A 16960-nucleotide genomic window follows, 5' to 3' on the forward strand; every position below is an offset into this window, starting at 1 on the left:
ACCTTTATTTTGTGTTTGGTTTCAGTGCTGCTCCAAAAGCGTTTTGCTGTTCAGTTATTTTCGGTACATTTGCAGACTGAGGAATCCGAAAGAAATAAGAGTAAGAGTTCACATGCACTGAGAAATCTGATTACTGAGCTAAAATCCAGCCTCTTTATCGGATTTCTAAATCGGAGTATGGTGTTTATATGACCATTTGAACAATTGGATAATTGCAGAAATCCGATTATGATCGGATTATTGAGTGCATGTAAATACACTCACTGTTAAAGGTCTTCAGGTCCCCACCATATTTTGCAGGTCCCTGCAATATTTTTTATATTCAGGTATAATTTTTCACATACAACAGTGGCTCACATGAGTGACTTTTATGTAAGATAGATAAGATAATCCTTGGGTGACGTGTTACGGCTGCATGATTCTTCAAACAGACGTTTTTCAGAGACTCCAAACAGAGTGTTATGAGAAAAAAAGAAAAACCGGTAAGATGGCTGATCAAGAGACCAAAGAAACCCAAAAATGTGAGAATTTTCTCTGTTAAAAAATTACAATAACCACTGTTTTATCTTAGTTTAATGTTTTTTCAGTGTATTATGGTCGTTTTCTTCAAAACAAGCATAAAAAATCGCAAATAGAATTGCTAATGTCTCGGTAGCTAGCTAGCTAACTTTCCCATTCCACCTTAAATAGTCCAGCAGTTCTGACGCCTGAAGCACCAGAATGTAACTGCTGCACCATTTAAGGTGGAACGGGAAAATTTGAACAAGAAGCTGGTGAATATCTGACTTCAGCTTCGTATCACTGAGGAATTAGCAGTGGGTGATAATAAATAATTGCCCCCCCTCTTTAAAGGCATATGATGCCCTAAATGTAACTGAAGCCCAGCAGTGAGGAGCTGAACTTTACCCTCCTCTGTTATCAGTGAAGACGGGCCGGGTCGCCTACAGAGCAGCGCTGGTAGCTGCTAATGAAGTGGTTCTTTTTATTTGAGGGTCCCATTTAGTAGGGCAAGATTTCATCCACTACCCCTTGTAACACAGTTCCAAGGTGTTAGGGTGACCCTCGAAAACAAGGGGTAGGGGTAAAAAGAAGAAATGGGATTGGGTCTGTATAATGAGCCTTAGTATGTAATAAGTAATAAGACCGGGATTTTAAGGGGTTGATCCCTTGCACTCTAATCAAAGACCCTTGTCTTTCTTGCGCCCTCTGTCTTTCTCTGTCTCTCTCTTTTAAGAAGTGGGTGAAGATTCTTGGCTGGTTCAAAAAAATTGTTCAATGTGTTGTCAGCTCTTTTCTCTGCAACGCCCAGGTATAACCAGTATAACATGTACGCTCGTTTCCCCGTCAAGGGCCCATTCAGTGAATTCAGGGAATGAGTGAGTGAGTTAAGAGCTATTCTCTCAGTGCTGAGCGCTTGGATTGGAGTCTACGGTAAGTTTTCCACTTTTTAAGGCTGAAATGGAGCAGAATCGCCCTTGATTGGGTGACACTTTGCTCTGACACTTTGTGGATAAAATTGCACATCGTTGGTACTTCATCAGTCTAAATGAGCAGCATTTAAACCTCTGTAGTTGATTCACACCTGACTCATAAAACTTACTAGGGTAAATAGTACACAGTATGTGACCAACATGAATCTCTCCAGCATGCCAAAGAAACTTCTAGAACAAATGTTCCAGAATGCAGCCAGAGCTCTCTGGAATATACTACTTTATGGTCATTTCAGAAGGATGTAGCCATGAACATAACTGCCTTGTGGTCATGTGACACTGTAGTATGGAGCCTAGTAGATGATGGCAATTGTTGCACACTGGATACTATACTGTATACCACTATTTGAGCAGCATACAGTATACAATATGTCGCTGTTGTCGGAAGAAAACCTCGTATCTCCAAAATGAGAACTTTACAGGAGAAGGAAAAAACATACTTTACTTTTAATGTGAGTCAATGGAACCAGACATTTTTCCAAGTCATTTTGAGTCGTTTCTTTTACTCCGTTCATCATGAAATTTACACACAATGTAAAGGGCAACAGGCATTTTCAAATTATGTAAAAAACTGAAAAATGACAACAATGGAGATGCAAGGTTTTCTTCCAACAGCAGCGATATACTTACTGGATTTTTACCCAGATTTTCTCCACAGTTTAGTCATGCCCAGTTCTACCAGCTGGCTTGGTCTCCTCGTCACACGATGCTACCACCAACAGGCTTGCCAAACAAGCTCAACAGGCCTGGAGAGGAACACCTACTCTTCAACATTTGCTACCAAAGTCCTTATATTCCAACTTTGATCTGTTTAATTGAAAATAATTGCAAAGTATAAACTTTATTATATAGTGATTTATTCAACTTTCTTTGTAAAATGGGCTGTAGGGGGACCATATTGTCCTATCCATGTACATCACTGCCTGCTTTTAGTTTCAGTGCACACTGTTAGCAAAGCTGCTCAGTTTCTCAACATTTCTGCTCAGTACTTGTGTCCACAATGTGTTGTTTTGATTGAAACGGCTTTATTGATAATTGTTCACAAACAGAGCTGTAGGCAGAGGTTACATTTAATGTAGCTCTGTCTGTACACAGTGGAATTAAGATAACCAGATTTCTAAAATGAAAACCAGGGACATTTCCAAATAGGGGACATTCAGCTACAGCTCAACTAGCCAAATAAAAGACTCCAACAGGTCAAAAAACTTGACAAGTTCACTCTTCTGATGCATGTGATGTGATTCCTGCTGTCACTGTACCACAGACTGTTGTTGAAAGTGACAGATGAGGAGCAGGGATCAAAACTATGAAACTTACTTTACTTACAGCTGCGCAGAAGTGCTGTAACAAAACCTATCCTTCTCCACTGCGGCGCTACTCAATCCAGGGTAACTAATGTAACAAAGCTAGCTAGTGCACATCATTCAAAATCAGCTAGATTTTACTGATTTAAATGTTGAGGTACATTGCTGTCATTTATGCTAGCAACTACTTAATTCTACTCATTATTGTATGGGATTCAGTATTAGCACTCCGAGTGATGGGAGAAAGGGAGGCCATTCCGTTCCCCCATCCTAACCATCCTTTGCTTTCTTGGACTCCCATTCACCAAGACTGATAGTAGATACTTACTGTGTAAAAAACTTGTCTTATTTTTGGTACTAAACACATCTATTTATTTGTGATGGAAAATAAATGCATGCCATATTATATGAAAAGGAAATAAAAAAAACAAACTAAATAGCGATTGACAAATTATGCTTTTTCCTAATATTGTTGGAATATTCAGCACTAGCAAAGAGCAGGTTTTGCTTAAATAATTAATAAATAATAAATAAATAATCAACAAACTGTTTTCTTTTACAAGAGAGTGTTGAAATCACATACAGGAAATCTTTGATGCCACACATTTTATTGTTATTGGTCCAAAGAGATAAAATGTTGCATCGTTATGATCTGGATGAAACATAATTTGAATAAATTGTTTATTGTTTGAAAATTTCATATTTTTATTCAGAATCAAGTTAGGATTTTCTATTGTTTTGTTAGAAATCAGCAGTCTGGTGAGACTGAAAGGTAGAAAACTTGATAAGAAACACATTTTAGCCTTAAGGGATGACTGATTTGAAACATTTCATCAGATACGTGCTCATGCAAGAGAACAGAGAAAATATGGACTAAAGAAAAGTCCCAATATGGGCATTGATAGTTAAACTGATTCTTGCTGTCCTCTAACCTCTTGTTAGACACATAAATGTACACTTCGAGCACTTAAGAATAAGTTGCAAGACTCAGGAATAAGTATTGTCCGAATAATACGCCTTAGAATGTAAGAAGCCTGGGGTTTTAAGGGGGTGCAGTGGGTAGTGCTGTCACCTCACAACAAGAAGGGCCTTGGTTCGGTTCCCCGGCCGGGCGACCTGGGTACTTTCTGTGTGGAGTTTGCATGGTCTCCCCGTGTCTGTGTGGGTTTCCTCCCCCAGTCCAAAGACATGCAGTCAGGCCAAGTGGACATCCTAAATTGCCCCTAGGTGTGAATGTGTATGTCTGTCTGTCTGCCCTGTGATTGACTGGTGACCTGTCCAGGGTGTATCCTGCCTTCCACCCAATGACTGCTGGGATAGGCTCCAGCTCCCCCGCCAGACCGGGAAGGATAAGCGGCTTAGAAGATGTGTGTGTGTTACTTAATGAAAACTATACATTGTTTCACTGCATTGTGAGTGTATTCAATGTAGGCTGATGTGGTAAACGTGCACAAAAACTTCCTTTGCAAAAGGACACTTTGTTCCATGATTGCCTGTTTATATTCCACATCAGTGCTAAAGTAATATTCAACTTGTTTGCTTGAACAGATCATCCTGATGAACAACTTAAACAATCCTCCTCCGTGGAATATTGATCCAGAGCGACCAGGAGCTGCTGATGGAGGCAAATGGAACCGTGCCCTACTAGCAAGTGGTGTACTGTTTGGCACAATTCCTGCCTTTTGTAAGTAGCCTTTTACTTAAGCTGAGGAATGATGTGTGATCATGAAATACAGATAATGACTTCCATCTGCCATACAAGAAGCAAATCCACAAAGGTCGGTAAAAGTCTGAGTCAAGACCAAGACTTTGAAGTAGTCGAGTCCAAGTCAAGACCAAGACTTTGTAGTAGTCGTGTCTGAATCAAGATCAAGACTTGTAAAAGTTGAGTCCACATTAAGACAAAGACTTTGTGGTGGTCGAGTCTGAGTCAAGACTAAGAGTTTGTAGTAGTCAAGTTCAAGTCAAGACCAAGACTTTGTAGTAGTCAAGTCCGAGTCAAGACCAAGGCTTTGTAGTAGTCGAATCCGAGTCAAGACCAAGACTTTGTAGTAGTCAAGTCCAAGTCAAGACCAAGACTTTGTAGTAGACAAGCTCAAGTCAAGTCTGAGTCAAGACCAAGACTTTGTAGTAGTCTAATCCGAGTCAAGACCAAGACTTTGTAGTAGTTGAACCGAGATTTTATTGTAGACAAATGAAATGAATTTGTAGTTCGTTATACATTAATTATGACTCATTATACATGATATATATTAATAAATAGTATAATATTTTATCATTTATTTTGTAAAATATAACATTAAATAAAACATATCCTAAAGTAAAGTAAAGAACTTTGCATTGTAACTTTTGGTAGCAAATGATGGTAAAATTATTATCTGTCCCTTCTGTAAAACCCCTTCAGAACCACCACATAAAGTCAACTGAGTATAAACCAAATACATCCATGTTTATTATTAAATGAAAAAATAGTAACAAAAACATTCTCAGGATATTCAAATTAAACCATTATGGAAAGAATCAACTAGATCCCCAACTGACAGTGAACAGGTTTCATCTAAACATGTAGAGAAATAGTTTTATTCTGTTTGAAGGTTTTGGTTAAATGTTTGTTTGTAATGATAGAAAAAAGAGTTTCTGGTTACCTCAGACAGAGGCACTCAGCTTGTTTTGAGAACAATTTCCAAGTCCATTTTACCCCAAGACTGAGACAAGACTGAGTCCAAAAGACGATGAAACTGAGACAAGACTGGGACTGTTGTGCTCTCGAGACGATAGCGAACTCAAGTAGCAGGTTATTGTTACTATTCACACTGAAGTCATAAGGAGTGTTTCAGCCATGACTGCTTTTTGAATGAGGCACATTGATGGGGAATCACAGCAGAGATAATTTACATATTTCAAGAGGCTGGAAAATTACAATACAAGAAATAGCAGCCCTTTAATGGTTTCTGCCCACAAAGAATTTGTATTAGCATAAGAATGTACTTTGCTAGCTTACCTGGCACTTAATTCTTGGAGAGGCTGACCCGAAACTGTATTTGTAACCTATACTTTGCAATTGTACTGAACTCTTTGTAAAATGCTGTAATGACCGTTGACCGTTTATGTTTTGCCCATCTCATCAGACTGGCTATGGAGGCAGATCAAGGAAAAGCAGGGCAAGGATGAGCAGAACGTGGCCGTCCTCACCAAAAAACTGAAGATAAAGAACTTCCACCTGGAGCAGGAGCTCCAGAAGACCCGACAGCAAGCTCAGAGCTATAAAGAAGCCCTGGTCATCCAGACCCAGCAGCATAAGGAGGAATGCAAGCAGCTGCAGAAGGAGTGTGAAGAGCTGAAGCAAGAGAAGAAGCGCATGGGGACGGCCCTGCAGAGGGCTGAGAAAGAGGGAGAGCAGTTTCAGCAGAGAGCCCAGGTTCTACTGCAGGAACTAAAGCCCAAGCTAATGAGAAGACAGGAAATCTTCCATAGCCACCCAGTGCCCTTCTGTGGGCACCGACAAGACTTGGAGCAGAACCTGCTGGACCAAGTAGCCAAGGACCCCCTGATGGAGGCAGAGCTGGGCCTGAAAGAGGGCCTTATGGACATCTTTCATTATGATTATCCCTGTGTAAACACGAATAAGCTGATGCAGCTCTATCTCAGGTACTGGCAGCAGCAGGTCAGCCTGCAGAAGCACAAAAAGGTAGACGAGGTGCTGAAAGGGTTTCTGCCAAATTTCAAGTGACCATTAAAACATAAAGGAGATCAAAGGTGGATAAAGCTGCCTAAATAATACTGCCTAAAAATACTCAAAGAAAAGTATTGTTGCTTCGTTTAATTAATGATTTGAGTAGAAGTGAAAACAATCTAGCAAAACAATAACTTAGGGGCAAAGAAGTACATTATATGGACAAAAGTGCATCCAAGGGTTTCAGTCACGTGATTTTTCTGTTGTGGCCATATTTGGGACTGAATTTCTGGCTTTGCTGCTCTGCATGAACATAATTAGAGGTGAAAGATGGCTAAAATTTACTTTCCTTACTCTGGAAGAGAAAAACGTTCCTCGACAAAGTCAATAAAATAGTCTGTGATCCTTAAACAGTTTCCCCCTGAACTCCTGGTCCCACTCAAACTGGCGGAAAAGCTACCAAATTTGTGTTTCCTGACGTTTATATTTATCTCATACTCAGCCCCTCTCCCTGTTCTGGAGTCTCTCAAAGCAGTTAAAAGCACAGAAGCCCACCGGCTCTTCACGCCAGGGTGGGTAAAGGATCCCATGGTGTTGCATAAAGAGGAGAAACACTCTGTCATCATAGGGGGAACAAGATCAGCTAATTAACACAGATGAGATCAATGCTGGCCTTTAGATAACTTTAGCTGATGTTAACAGCCGAGAGATGAACAGTCGCCCCCTAACGGAGCTGCAGACAGCCGGGATAACTTTACTCTCTGTTTCTGGAGATTTAAATGACGTTTAAATGGAGAAACATGAACGTTAAATATCAGACTGAATGTCGTGGGTCTGAAAACGACGTCGTGTTTCTACAGACATGATTCTGTAAGTTTTGCTAGTGCAGTTAGTTCAGAGTTCAGCTCCAGTCCTGAAACCCCTGCACTGCATAACTGTGGTTTCCTGGTTAAAATACCTGATATTATTAGCTAATTAATCCCTTCTTGAGCTGAACGAGGTGAACAGCAGAGAGAAACACTGAACTATACAGTGCAGGAGCTCCAAGCCTGGAGTTTGAAAAAACACTGAATTAGAGGTCTGTGTGTCTCTCAGCTTCTGTCACGTCTTGCAGGTGAATCATTCACAAAGCACGTCAAATTGAAAGCATCACGCAGTGCAGTCACTCCCTGATTCAGTCCTCAAAATGGAGGCAACTGTACAGTGTGACGTCACACGAAACGCGAGAACAGACATACCTGACCAACTATATAGTTTGTTGGACGTCCTATTCCAAAACAGTGGGGACTTGTAAATGCCATTGGTAGCCTCTTTTGCGGCCATAAGAGTCACAAGCTTGGCATTGCAGTCTTAGGTTTGTGTGCAGCTGCTCAGCCATGACTGCTTGTGCTAATGTTGCCTCCAGTTTGAAATTCTGGGATGAGTCTACCACTTTGGGACTGAGCTGTTGTTGTTCTCTAACACTCCCATTTCATAACATTAGCACTTACGGTTGACTGGGGCAGATCTAGCAGGGCAGACATTTGCAAAGGTGGCACCCTATTACAGTGCCACGTTTGAAGCCACTGAGCCTTTCACTACAACGCATTCTGCTGCCAATATTTGTGTATGGATAACGCATGGCTATGTGTTTGATTTTATACACCTGTTAGCAATGGGGGCTGCTGAAACACCCGAACGCAATAATTAGGAGAAGTATGTCCACATACTTTTGACCATATAGTGTAGCAGGTCAAGCAACTCCTCAAGTACTGAGTACATCAGCGTAGGAAATTACATTTATTAGATTCTTTATTTGGGATCTATTTAGCCCAAAGTTAAATGCTAAAGATCCAAAGTGTGTGGTGAGAACGGCAGCCAAGCAGTTCAGGTGCTGAACCAACAGAACCGAACGAAACTAAAACTAAACTTAATGCCAGATAAAATGGAACAAAGTACAAATCAATCAAAATGTTACTGAAATACATGTAATTTATTAAGAAATTAAAGGAAAAACCAACATAAAGTGTCTCAGTACAGTGTGGGGCCACCATAAGTAACCAGCTTCAGTGCATCTTTGCATCGATTCTACAGTCTATAGAGCTGTACTGGGATAAAACACTGTTGGATAGTTTGATATTCCCTCATAGGTGTTCAACTGGGTTGAGATCTGGTGGCTGTGAAGGCCATAATATATTATTTACATCATTTTCATACTCATCAATCCATTCAGTGACCCCTCATGTCCTGTGGATGGGGGCATTGTCATCCTGGAAGAGACCACCAGGATAGAAATGTTTCATTATAGGATAAAGCTGATCTGAATGAAAACTTTGTATTGATTTGCTCTGAGGTACAGGTTCCCAACCCTGGACCAGGAGAATAGACACATTTTTGTGCTTTCCTGCACCCACTTCAGTTCAGGAAGGCCTTATTAATTAGGTGCTAGTTGGATCAGGTGTGTTGGGAGCAGGGAAATCACTAAACTGTGTAGACCAGTGGGGTACACCAGGATGAGGGTTGGAAATCACTGAACTGATGGGAGGCCATGCAATGTGTTCAAAACCAGTTTAATAACTTTCTGTGAGGGAGCTTTTAGAGGTGGACGTCTGGTTCCTATGACCACCACTGTGAACAGTTATTGACTCAGTAAGTTTCTCTAGAACTGAGTGTTTCACACTAAACTACTCTGAATTGTTTCCATGTCAACCTTTCAATATGTAGAATTTTTTGAAAAATGGGTGGAATCCCCCTTTAAGTCATTTATATGGGCACAGGTGTTCACTCACTATTTCAGGCTCTGAAAGTGACTGTAATCCAGAAATGTGACACAGAAACGTCTACAGACTAGATCTGGTATGTTGGCCTCTCATTCTACATATAATATGTTTTAATTCACAGATCAGAAAACATCACAATGGCAACAGAAAAGTTTTATTATGTAGTAAACAAGTATACAATGTAATTACTGTACAATATTTCCATAACAAACACCAGCAACTCAAGCACTTTCCCTCTAGATGGCAGTCAAGATTTTAGAACTGCGTTCACTAATGCTGCCCCTCACAAACCCCTGTTTCCCTCACCTACCACACCCATGATAACCTCAGGTCTGGGGAAGCAGATGGGATCAGGGTTTGGAAACACAGGTTTAAAGCATAGAATGGGTTTTGTCTGTTTGCTGTAGTGAGGCATTATCTAATTCTGAGTGAAATGATGTGCCTGTCAAAGATCAGGATGCTTGTTTTGGTATGTATCACCAGACACAAATAAAGCCCGTTCAGTTGTCTGCATTGTTGATTTTACAAGTGAAAAATACTGTAAGTGAACACACTTCTGCACATTATAATGTACACCAGCAGTATGTCAAATTAGGATGGTCAAGGTGGTCAAATACAGCAATTAGCCACGAAAGGCCATGTCTTACTGCGATTTTATTACAGGGAAGGGTTTTCTCAGGCACTCCACTTTGAGTGGTACCTAAAAACACCCTTCCACATGATGAAATTGCAGTAACGCAAGTGCAGTAACCTCAAGTGGCTTACTTCTTTTATAAAACGGCGGCCAACATAAAATACCATAAAGTACACATTTTTCATAACGTAATTTAAGTTATTATTTGTAATAATCAACATAAACAAGTATTCCGCCAAGAAATGCAGTTCCTTTAGTGTATGGTATCATTACAAAGCAACTATGGACCGTTGAATGAGGAGAACGTTCGGTCACCTATCGCTGTATACTGCAGTCATTTCGCTTTCGCTTTATAAGTACTTTTTAATCACCAAATTACCACCACGAGTCTTATTTAGCACCAATTCAGCGGGGCCCTCTTCTCATTCTGGGGCTGAATCTCAAATGTCTCCCTGCTCCCTACATAGTGCACTACATAGGAGTTTAAATGCTGGATCCTGCAGCCCAACAGTGCATAATACAGCTATTAAATAGTCATTAAAAATAGTTATAAAAATTGTTTGGGATTTAGCCACATCCATACTGGCATGTTTCTGACTGAAACATGGACATTTGAAGCGTGTAAAACATTCAAGTGACATTTTTTTAGACTTTTATACTGCTGTTTTTTAGTGAATCATAAGTTTCCTTATTTTAGACCTGTGATATTAATGATGGAGCTGTTTAGGCTGTTTGCTATCTTTTAGCCTGTTAGCTAGCTGACCAGCCTAGTTCTAGTTAAGAACATAGGTTGTCAGCCGCTCAGTTTAAACAAAAAATAGGTTCTTACTTCATCAGTACACTCGGGGGTCGACACAAGCAGCTTGGGGTCAAAGATTAATCCATTGACAGTGCAAGGATGAGAACATGGCTCAGCCAATCAGATTTTAGGACCGTAAATATCCATTTTATAAAAAGAAATTTACATTGTAGATCCTCGATCTTTGCGCTCATGTTGGTTTGATATGTTGCATTTTATGTTTCATTTTGTGAGTTTCATCCACTTTTTAAAGAAACTCAATTTAATAAAATATAATTATCCTCTCATTTTTAGTTGTTGATTCGTGAGACTTGAAAATGAAGGAAAATGAATTGATTTATTTGGATGTACTTAATTTAAATGTGTGGAACCTGTTGACTTTTTTTGATAAAATAATTAAAATAACTAATAAAAAGAATCAAGTTACACTGACTTGAATCTGTTCTTTAAAAACAACACATTTGGATTTAGCTGAAAGAATTCGATTGTATTATGTTCATTTCATTCAGTTAATTTATGCAGTAATAACCCAAGAAAAACACAAACATTAACATGAACTAATGATTTTGGAATTAAATAAATGATAAATAAATCAAGTAACCATTATTTTTAAGCAGAATATTCCTAAATCCGTTATGTGGAACCTGTTGAAATGATTGAATCAAATGTTCAAATGTTCAAATGTATGACTGTTTATGCACACGCATGTAACATGAATCATGCTTTAGGTGTAACAGACAAAATTCCTGAATCAGTTCGATATGATAGTCATGTCTTAATTTAATAAATGTTTCAATACAGTAAAAATAAGTAGTGCCTAAAAAAAGCTCATATTTATATATTAAAGTTTCATTTTCAGTTCATTCAACATATAAAAGTAAACTTTGCTTTGTAGTGCCTTGATCTAACACACTAGCCACAAGCTAATATGTTAGCTCCAAGCTAATGTGCTAGACACAAGCTAACAGGCTAACATACATGAGACAATGAGACAATACAATATGCTGAATCGTTACAACATTAATAACACTAAAATAATTATTTTTTGATAGATAGCAAATTACAAATTACAGAAATTATTATGCAATACAGCTCAGCCACCTTCTTTTCAACACATTAGTAGACCACCATTGCTGCACTCATCTCCACTTTCTTGCATCTTCCTCTGACAGTTTAGCGCCTTGTTAGAGCTGGATGTGTATCATCAATAAAACTGGAAACCGTCAAGATCTGTAGTCCATCATTCGTACAGTTGAGTAATAATTGCCTTCTGTGATTGGTTGAACCTGGAGCTCCTACACTAACAGTAATCATGTTCCAAACCAACTAAAGGAATAATATAACCTGCTAAAAGACTTGTCCATGCTCTGTGTTGTTATTGTCGTTGAGTGTGGTGCTTGTTGTGTATTCCTGACTTTGTGACCTTTCAATCTAGGACATCTGTGGAAATTTGGGGAAGTTAAACAAATTCATTAACCTGTTCAAACTGGCAAATAAATCCTTTAAAAATGACACAACAGAGCCTCTCATTGTAAAATGACTCATTCTGTGCTTTTACCACATGCCTTTTGAGTAAACCCCGCACCAACAGCATAACACAGTCCTCATACCTTGAAATGGAACTACTGTGTGCCATACAAACATACAATACATGTCCAAAAGTATCCAGACACTCCATCTAATAAGTGAATTCATCTACTTTAAGGTGCGCCCATTACTGGCACAGGCTTTCACCTGCACACACACTGGTTATATAATCTCCATAGAAAGGCATTGCCAGTAGAATAGCTCTGGAGCAGCCGCACAAGCCTAAGGTGCCAAATATAGGTAAGTGGCCTATAAGGCCTGCTAGCATTGGGCTGTGGAGCAGTGAAACTACGTTCTCCGGAGGTTTAATGAGGTCAGGATGAGTTGCAGTGATCCAGAACTGACCATCCAACATCGGTATCTGACCTCACTTTTGCTCGTGTCTGAACGCAGTTAAATCCTTACAGCCATGTTCCAACATGTAGTGTAAAGCCCTTGCAAAGTAGTAGAAGCTGTTGCTGCAGCAAAGAGGGACAAATCTACTATAAATATCCTTGATTTTTGGAAGTTGGCTGAACAGGTGTGCAACTTTTGGACATGTATTGTACCAAAACTGTAAACATCAGTTTAAGTCTACTGTAAGTGACACATATCATATCCTTTGGGCTGCGTCCCTTGGCGGCGAGATGAGGCCTGATGCCCTGAATTCCACCCTGTCGGGCTGGATTACTTGCGGTTTGCCTTTCATGTCAGGCTCTGGTTCTCTCTTCTCGCTCCAGCTCTTCTCACTGTCCATGATTGACTGCAGATAGGGAGGAGACGGCTCCTGGTAGGTCTCGTGCAGAGCTGTGACGTCCCGAGGCACGAAAATCGGTATTGGGAGAACATTTTTGTAAGGTAGCAAATATTCACGCATCTTCATCCCATCTTGGCCGATGCAAAGCGTCTGGTTGGGGAATCTGCGGACGATGAAATGAACCACCTGCTTTCGCTCGTAACTCTCCTTCCTTGACAAGTCTTTCTCGGCGAGCGTGTTTCTGCAAGAAAAGGTATTCAGTCATAATAAATATTGCATCATTCCAACGAGCTGAACATGAATCCTGACAGACTTTAAAAGACTATAATACTGTGCAAAAGGCAGAGCATAACCTTCATCTACTTTCCAGTTAAATGCAGATTTTTCAAAGTCAGGGACAAAAGCAGAAAACATTTAACAGAATCTACACAGAAGACTCAACAACTAAATACATCAGATTCTTTAGTTTTTAGTCCATGCTTTGCCTTTATTACAGCTTCCATTCTTTTCAGAAAACTTGCTTTCAGTTTTTTAAAGACGTCTGAAGGGATATTTTCCACACCTCCAAAGTTCAGTCCTAGAAGTTGGTTGTTTTTTCTGTATCTAACAAAAAAGTAACACTTTCAATGAAGTTGATGTTTAGGCTCTGGGGCAGCCATCGTTCTGAGAACACCAGCAGCTTCTTTCTTCTCTTTTTTGTCTATTTTGTTTCCTTAGTAACAGCTTCTTGACAGCTACACATTCTTTCAAACCCATAGCATCATCTTGTCACAGTGGAAGGATGGACAGAAATATCTGTGGACTTTTTGCAGATTTGAAGCAAGAATGGACTTTTCTCCTCACAGATGGAAGCTTTAGTTACTGTTTGTAAGTACCTGATGGAGGTAGTTTTGGTGGTCTACCAGGTCTTGCATAGTTGTTAAGAGTCTCATTTTGTCTGACCTTAAATTTTTTTTGGAATCTCATGTTTTTTTTTCACTTTTCATTTGACTCTCCTTCCATATGCAAGTGGATTATCTCATATCTAATTTCCTCAGAAAAACATCCAGTTAAATAGGAATAACTTTTACTTTATGGTTATTTTGAATGCAGAGTAAATACATGAAGGGTCTCTGACCTTTTTCACACCCTTGATGACCACTACATTCTGTTACAGATTATTACCATTATTGCATTTTATATATATTATTATTAAACACACACTGCATAGCTCCGGCGGCACGGTGGCGCAGTGGGTAGCGCTGTCGCCTCACAGCAAGAATGGCCTGGGTTTGATTCCCGGCCGGGCGACCAGGGTCATTTCTGTGTGGAGTTTGCCTGTTCTCCCGTGGGTTTCTCCTGTGGGTTTCCTCCCACAGTCCAAAAGCATTCAGTCAGGCCAATTGGACATGGTCCCTAGGTGTGAGTGAGTGTGTGATTGTGTATGTCTGTGAGTGTTTGTGCCTGTGATGGACTGGCGACCTGTACAGGTTGTTTCCTGCCTTCTGCCCAATGACGGCTGGGATAGGCTCCAGCACCCCACCGCGACCCAGAAGGATAAGCAGTTTAGATGATGTATGTATGCATAGCTCCACTATATAGGTATACAATTACAAACTGTAGCCCATTTGCCAGTCACTTGTGATATTTCAGTGTCTGACCACAAAACTGCTGTTGAGCTGATATTGTTTGGGTGGCAAATCCCTCTTGAATATTATATAGTCAAGAGCAGTTCTGTGGTCAGACACTGACCACTGATGAAGGGCTTGAGGCTGGCTTATACTAATTGTGAATCTACTAAACTACAAGCTAAGGGTTTCTAATAAAGTGGCCATGTATATTCTACTTAGCAAATTCTCACGGTGATTATATTATCTATGCAAATGATTCTAATGTGGAGCCAATAGTGCAAAATAAGTTTATTCAAGTTACTTAATATTAATTGTTGTATATTAAGTCTGTCTATCAATTTTCTTAAGTGCAGTTTACTTAAAAAGCCCTGTTGTAAGGTTACAGCTTTTAGGGTCAGAGGTCACATTCTTAAAGGGGCATTTTGGCCTAAAACTAGCATTTAAGATTATGCATTGCTATGTTATGTAGCGCAACATTGTGTCTCTCAGCCTCATCAGTTTCACAATTTTGGATCATTTTTGTCTTTTTGTCCCTCAGCAGTCTCTCACTACAATACCCAGAATGCATTACGCAGTTATCGGGATATCCCTACCGTGCTCAACAAATCCTAATTGCTAGCTAAGAAAACACATCTGTAGTGAAGCTAGCATTAGTGATATGGCACTAACCCCAACTAGTCAAAAGTTTTTTTCTTTCTTAAAGGAATCATTCAGCCCAGCTAGCACAATTTCAGTCCACCTCCAAGTATCCACACCAAAACATTCATTTTCACCTTCAAAATACATCATCAGAAGGGGAGTTTCTTAGTCTTTAAACCAGAAAACCTCACTGTTAGGACTACCAGAACTGCTGTAAGAGGTGAGTAGGCATGTTTACAACAGATATAGTGCTGGTTAACTTTTTAATTTTGGCCAGAGTATCTCTTTAAGAATAAAGGTTCTTGGCTTGGACATATGGTTCTAGGAAAAACTTTTCATTGCTGTAAAAGCTTTGCATCAAAATGTTCTTCACAGTCTCACTCACAAAAACGGTTCTCCATCCATGGAAAGATTCTTTAGGGAACCAAAAGTGGTCCTCCTGTGACTTCTTTGTTACTTATTCTGACATTCTTTATGAAGAACAAGGAAATAAGAGAAACATACCTGTATTCTGGCCTCGTCTCCATCACCAGGTCCAGCCAGGTGGCCTCGTACGATTCCTCCTAGCCTCGTCATTTTCCTTCACATCACTGTACGAGTTGACCAGGTATGACCTGGGCGTTCTGCTCAGGCAGTGCATCTTCTCCAGCTACGCCCGAATTACATTAGATAATAGCTTTTAGTGTGACTGATAACTAACAATCAATGATGGTGCTTCACTGCTGAGTGCAGCTTAAATAACGCTGCGCTGCTATTTTGGGACCCGTACATCATGTTAAGCATTTACCGATTGGTTTACTCTAGTGATGAATGGGCAGAATGACTAATCCCAAGAGCTTTTAACCTACACGTGTGTCACAGCCCCACTGAAGGGGGGTCGAAAGAGATCTCAGCCTTCTCAAGTTCAGCTCATCAAGACTTTATGATTACTGCTGACGGCAAACCAACGGGAGATACTGTGACACGTGCTTAAATGTTTGCATTCTCCCCAAGTATTAGACTACAGATGATTCATGTGATTAACTCTTATACGTCTGGAGTTGTTGTCATTTTGATATGCATGTAGTTTACACAAATTCTCCAGCTAATTACATAATAAACAGGGATTTGTCCTGGATGTGTCCAATAGCCATCCCAAAACATCACATCAGCTGTCCTGAAGTGAAAACTGACTGCCCAGAATATAAAATTTCGGTCCTATTTTATATTGTCTCATAACTGTGTAGTTACATGTGAACAACAATGTAACTACTAATGATTTAGTCACTGTTACAGATGGATTACAGAAGTACATCCTATGGAATTACACATGTTTTCAACTTCAGTTTTGCCTCATGTAATTACACAAGTGTATCTTAATAGTTGTAACAGCCTATTCTCTCTCATGTAATTACACAAGAGTAATAACGCAAACAGGACACTGTTGTCTGGATATTTTTGGTTGGTGGACTATTCTCAGTCCAGCAGTGACACTGAGGTGTTTAAAAACTCCAGCAGCACTGCTGTGTCTGATCTGAGAATAATCCACCACCCAAATAGTACCTGCTCTGTGAGGGTTCATGGGGGTAAAAGGGGGCTAACAAAGTATGCAGAGAAACAGATGGACTACAGTCTGTAACTGTAGAACTACAAAGTGCTCCTATATAGTAAGTGGAGCTGATAAAATGGACAATGAATAAAAAATTTTACAAATAAAAATTGATATAAAAATACCAGATGTTTAAAATAT

At 39.8% G+C, this 16960-nt stretch overlaps 2 protein-coding genes across 2 annotated transcripts; one reads left to right on the forward strand and one right to left on the reverse strand.

The window, feature by feature from the left end:
- The first annotated feature begins 1366 nt into the window (after window positions 1–1366).
- LOC118799063 (coiled-coil domain-containing protein 127-like) lies at window positions 1367–6673 on the forward strand. The gene is made up of 3 exons (XM_036558758.1): window positions 1367–1431; window positions 4343–4478; window positions 5923–6673. Exons 2-3 carry the CDS (start codon window positions 4352–4354, stop codon window positions 6522–6524), a joined length of 729 nt encoding a protein of 242 aa, XP_036414651.1. The 5' UTR covers window positions 1367–1431; window positions 4343–4351; the 3' UTR covers window positions 6525–6673.
- A 3856-nt stretch (window positions 6674–10529) lies between these two features.
- Window positions 10530–16036, reverse strand: zmp:0000000930 (telethonin). Its single transcript, XM_036558726.1, is given in 3 exon segments — window positions 10530–13223; window positions 15736–15796; window positions 15799–16036. Coding segments are annotated over 3 exon segments (519 nt in total). The 5' UTR covers window positions 15872–16036; the 3' UTR covers window positions 10530–12838.
- Between the last annotated feature and the right edge of the window lie 924 nt (window positions 16037–16960).

Source organism: Colossoma macropomum, unplaced genomic scaffold, assembly GCF_904425465.1.
Source record: "Colossoma macropomum unplaced genomic scaffold, Colossoma_macropomum, whole genome shotgun sequence".
In the NCBI taxonomy this organism is placed as follows: domain Eukaryota; kingdom Metazoa; phylum Chordata; class Actinopteri; order Characiformes; family Serrasalmidae; genus Colossoma; species Colossoma macropomum.